Source organism: Triticum aestivum, chromosome 2A (genome assembly GCF_018294505.1).
Source record: "Triticum aestivum cultivar Chinese Spring chromosome 2A, IWGSC CS RefSeq v2.1, whole genome shotgun sequence".
Taxonomy (NCBI): Eukaryota; Viridiplantae; Streptophyta; class Magnoliopsida; order Poales; family Poaceae; genus Triticum; species Triticum aestivum.
In genome coordinates, this window is record NC_057797.1 from 776,156,863 (window position 1) to 776,161,683 (window position 4,821).

Sequence of the window (4,821 nt, forward strand, 5' to 3'; positions counted from 1 at the left end):
GGTAGGAATAAGTAAGACCATCATCTCATAGTTCATCTGAAACAAACCGACCTTAAGCTCTCATAGACAGTCTTTGACTGTGCAACAAAATAAAACTAAATGCTTGATGTGTTTGATCCTCTACAGGTTACATCAGTGCATGGATCTCAGAATCAAACATTCATGACTTGCACATTCCTGTGTGTATTTCTTCTCCTTTATTGGTCATCTAGTGACAAAGTACGTGTTCTAATAATACAGGCAATAAAAGATTGTTGCTATAAATGATGGACAAGCAATGCAGATACATTCAGCACAACAATTAGAGATCATCCCTTGGACCATGATTAGCTTAGGAGAAACTACCACACATGCAGTGAAATAACCAAGTTATTTTGAGCCCAGAAATATTAAACTTGGCACAATCGGTACAAAACACTACAGTTACCAATAGAGGGAGTCACCAACATCATATCCACATGGCAACTATCAGGTAGGGTACCATGGAATCCAACCACATAAAAATGGAAACAAAAAAGGTGGAACCCAACCACGTCAAAATCATCATCTAAATAGGTACAGTGAGAGGAACTGCAGGGAAAAAGAACACAAAATGGCCCTTGCATCTCACTTGCAAGAATGAATCATCGTCATTAACAAAAGGCAAGAACTCACTAGGCATAAACGTGTTAGCAGTAACAACACAGCGTCACAACCACAGACCACAAGCACTACATCGCCGGCTCGGATTGCATAAGTTAGAAAAAACAAAATTATACTCCCTTATATTTAGGTGCTCGGCTAGGTGCGGCCAAAACTTATACTCCACCTTTGTACCGCCTCTATTTTTAGGGGATCGGCTAGAGTTGCTCTTACAGGGTTTATTTTCCTGAATGATGCAGTAAATTAAACACACATGTGATAAATGATGAGAAGAAAAAAAATACATAAATGATGGTCAATCTAGTCTATATCGAGGCCCATTTCCTCCTATCAAGAAGGGGGTCTGTAGCATATTGCTCTTGCTGAAAAGTTCTTTTGTGTACCCATTCCATACACGCCTCTTGCGGAAAAATTCCTTTTCCTGCCCCTCCTTTCCACATCCGAGTTGTACGGCATTTGGGTGCAAAATCTTGGATTCACTGGGACACAATGCGCAGCTGCTTGTCAAACGGTCCAACGGCTCTTCTGTCAAAGATAAAGAGGGAGAGATGGAGTATTAGATAGATCATATCTAGTGGGCTGCACGTACGTTTCGACGATCAGATAGGTCATTGGAAGATTAGCGCGTACCTAGGATGGTGCATGTCTCGACGGTTTGTTGGTTAGAGCACCGGCCGTAGCGTAGCTCGGCGAAGAAGATGTGCTCATCATCGTCTGTCTGGCGAGCCGAGAAGTTGATATGGTACCAGAGGTCTTCCCTAAAACCAACACAGGCGGCCTTCAAATCTGTGGTCGGCAGATCAAGAGACGTGAAACTAATGCAGCCTGCGGTGGGCCGATCAGGAAGCCGGAACTCAGGACCCTGCATACACAATATCGATCTCAAAACAAGAATAACTAAGTAAGTAAGCTGTGCCTATATGCGAGGACGCTTGTGCGTAAGTAGGACGCATACCGCGTGGTTGGAGTTGTAATGTCGGAGGGCCGAGTCGGCGAGTTCACGAATGCAGTAGGCGTCCTCTCCTCTGTCGTCAAACAAAACAAATTAAATAAATAAACAAAATAAAACGGGAATTGTTGGCTCCACACCATCAATGGCCGCATTGACTGAAAATACATAAATTGCAGGGAGTAGCAAGGAAGGCATAGCAGTACGTACTCTTGGGTGTTCGGGTCAACAAGACGTCCGCTGTCCTTGAGTTGTTGAAGGCGAGCTGCAAACTGTTTTGAGACGGCGGCTCTACGAACATAACGAAGACGGCCGGAGCCAGCGCCGGCACCGTTAGGGGAGGAGAACCAGGATCCCATGGATCGATCCGCCTTCCCTCCTCTGCGTCCTCAACGGGGGCTCTTGATGGATTAATCCTCCGGACCTCCTCTACGTACGTCGTCAGTACGTCTGGTGATGGATCGATCACCCAATCGATCTATATGTGTAGGAGAAGCGGTCGGGAATCCTATGCGAACACTAGTCGGCAACGCGTCCTTTGTTAGTGCTAAACCTCTCCCACCTTGAATTTCAGGGCAGCCCGTAAAACCCTGTAGAAAAAGTCCGTACGTTTAACATTATCGATTTCAGGGTGGTGGTTCCACTTCCCCAATTGATGTCAGGATCAACCCGTAAAACGCTCCGTATGTCATTATTGAATTGTGAAGCAACAAGAAACTACTACTCCGCCGGTTTATTAGGCCCGTGGTATTTTGGATCCAACTTTGACCATCTATTTGAGTCAAAAAATATATAAAATATATATACTACAAAAAGTATATGGTTAGAATTTAATTTGATAACCCTCCAAAAAAATATTTTAATTTGATAGAGGTTACCCACGAATCCACGATACAAGTTTTGTGACATATAGTTCATTTTATTAGTTAAAGTCATGCTCAAAATTTGGCCTAATAAACCCGGACGGATGGAGTAGAATCGTATGTTTTGAGTGTGCATCCGCCTTTCTCCTTGTCCTGCCGTGCACCTGATGAAGACACCGGTAAAAGACCCCGTGATTAGCAGCATTCGAGTTGGCCCAATAGTAGCGTTTTCTACCGCATATAGACTTTATTTCTCAAAGTAATAGACATGTCATTTACAAGCAGATGAGAAACAAAATAAGGGATGTCATCATCCCAAGAACTAGAGAATCTAGTAGTAACATAGTTCTTTGCTAATTCATCTCCCACATGATTGGCCTCTCTATAGCAATGTTTGAAGGATATGGACGCGAAGTCTATCATATAAGCTGTTTACACTCTGTGATGATAGCTACCTCCCGACCTAAATAATCATCAACTTGGTTCACTGAGTCCACCGCGAAGAAACAATCTGATTCAAGTTATATGTTGTTGCATCCATTGTGAGTTGCCAAGTACAACCTGTTTCTGATGGCAGTTAGCTCAGGTGAGTCAACTCCGCTGCTATTTGGAACAAACCAATTTGCTGCCGCAATAAAATAATCCTGGTCATCACGAGCCAAGTGGAGCGCTGTTACTACCACACGGCTGGAAATATGTTAGTAGCAGCGTCCTGGCCAAACACTGCTAAGGTGTGCCATGTTAGCAGCGTTTGGATCGCATCGTTGCTAGTATTCGCTCTTCAGCAACGTTTACGAGCAAACGCGGCAAATACTGCACACCCTAGTAGTGTGCACAGCTTATTAGCAAACACTACTAATATGCAGTACAGTTCTCTACCCAATTTTGCTCTGGCTGCAATTTGGTTACACAATGGTTCAATGGCAGCAAAATAAGCATCCAAATAATGAAGTTGCACATGAACTTGAAACAATAATTAGATGTATTCGCAAACATCGACTTCAACATATCATTGTCGTTACGTACACTTATAAGTACTTGACAATTTTAAACACACCATTTCAAAAGCAAATTACTTAGTACGATTAGTAGCACGGCAGAGGAGTACTTGTACTATGATACGTCCATTTTGCATCATGCTTTTATGTTGATATTTATTGCATTATGGGCTGTTATTACACATTGTATTATAATACTTATGCTTTTTCTCTCTTATTTTACAAGGTTTACATGAAGAGGGAGAATGCTGGCAGCTGGAATTTTAGACTGGAAAAGGAGCAAATATTAGAGACCTATTCTACACAACTCCAAGAGTCCTAAAACTTCACGGAGAATTGTTTTGGAGTACATAAAAAATATTGGGCGAAGAAAGCACTAGAGGGGGCCACCAGCCATCCACAAGGGTGGGGGCGCGCCCTACCCCACCTGGGCACGCCCCCTGCCTTGTGGGCCACCTGGCAGGGCCCCGATGCACATCTTCTGCTATATGATGTGTTTTGACCTAAAAAAATCAGAAGGAAGCTTTCAGGACGAAGGCCGCCGTCTCGAGGCGGAACTTGGGCAGAACCAATCTAGGGCTCCGGCGGAGCTGTTCTGCCGGGGAAACATCCCTGCCAGAGGGGGAAATTATCGCCATCGTCATCACCATCGATCCTCTCATCAAGAGGGGGTCAATCTCCATCAACATCTTCACCAGCACCATGCCCTCTCAAACCCTAATTCATCTCTTCTATCCGATCTTTGTCTCAAAACCTCTGATTGGTACCTGTGGGTTGCTAGTCGGGTTGATTACTACTTGTAGTTGATGCTAGTTCGTTTATTCGGTGGAAGATCATATGTTCAGATCCTTAATGATGATTAATACACCTCTGATTATGAATATGAATATGATTTGTGAGTAGTTACGTTTGTTCTTGAGGACATGTGAGAAGTCTTGTTATAAGTAATCATGTGAATTTGGTATTCATTCGATATTTTGATGAAATGTATGTTGTCTCTCCTCTAGTGGTGTTATGTGAACGTCGATTACATGACACTTCACCATGATTTGGGCCTAGGGAGAGGCATTGGGAAGTAATAAGTAGATGATGGGTTGCTAGAGTGACAGAAGCTTAAACCCTAGTTTATGCGTTGCTTCGCAAGGGGCTGATTTTGGATCCATATGTTTCATGCTATGATTAAATTTATCTTAATTCTTCTTTCGTAGTTGCGGATGCTTGTGAGAGTGGTTAATCATAAGTTGGAGGCTTGTACAAGGAAGGACAACACCCAAGCACCGGTCCACCCACATATCAAATTATCAAAGTAACGAACGCGAATCATATGAGCATGATGAAAATTAGCTTGACAGTTGATACGTCACCAACG

The 4,821-nt window shown here is 43.2% G+C and overlaps 1 protein-coding gene across 1 annotated transcript; it reads right to left on the minus strand.

Moving 5' to 3' along the window:
• Positions 1 to 777: 777 nt before the first annotated feature.
• LOC123186672 (uncharacterized) lies at positions 778 to 2,023 on the minus strand. The gene is made up of 4 exons (XM_044598389.1): positions 1,802 to 2,023; positions 1,598 to 1,667; positions 1,273 to 1,504; positions 778 to 1,167 (listed from the first exon to the last, which is right to left on the minus strand). Exons 1-4 carry the CDS (start codon positions 1,948 to 1,950, stop codon positions 938 to 940), a joined length of 681 nt encoding a protein of 226 aa, XP_044454324.1. The 5' UTR covers positions 1,951 to 2,023; the 3' UTR covers positions 778 to 937.
• Between the last annotated feature and the right edge of the window lie 2,798 nt (positions 2,024 to 4,821).

Excerpts from the sequence above, each read along its gene's own strand:
- LOC123186672 (XM_044598389.1), bottom strand. The coding sequence starts at position 1,950 with ATGGGATCCTGGTTCTCCTCCCCTAACGGTGCCGGCGCTGGCTCCGGC. Across the intron at positions 1,668-1,801 it reads GTTGACCCGAACACCCAAGA|AGGAGAGGACGCCTACTGCA; the intron begins GTACGTACTGCT and ends GTTTGACGACAG. Across the intron at positions 1,505-1,597 it reads ATTACAACTCCAACCACGCG|GGTCCTGAGTTCCGGCTTCC; the intron begins GTATGCGTCCTA and ends TTGTGTATGCAG.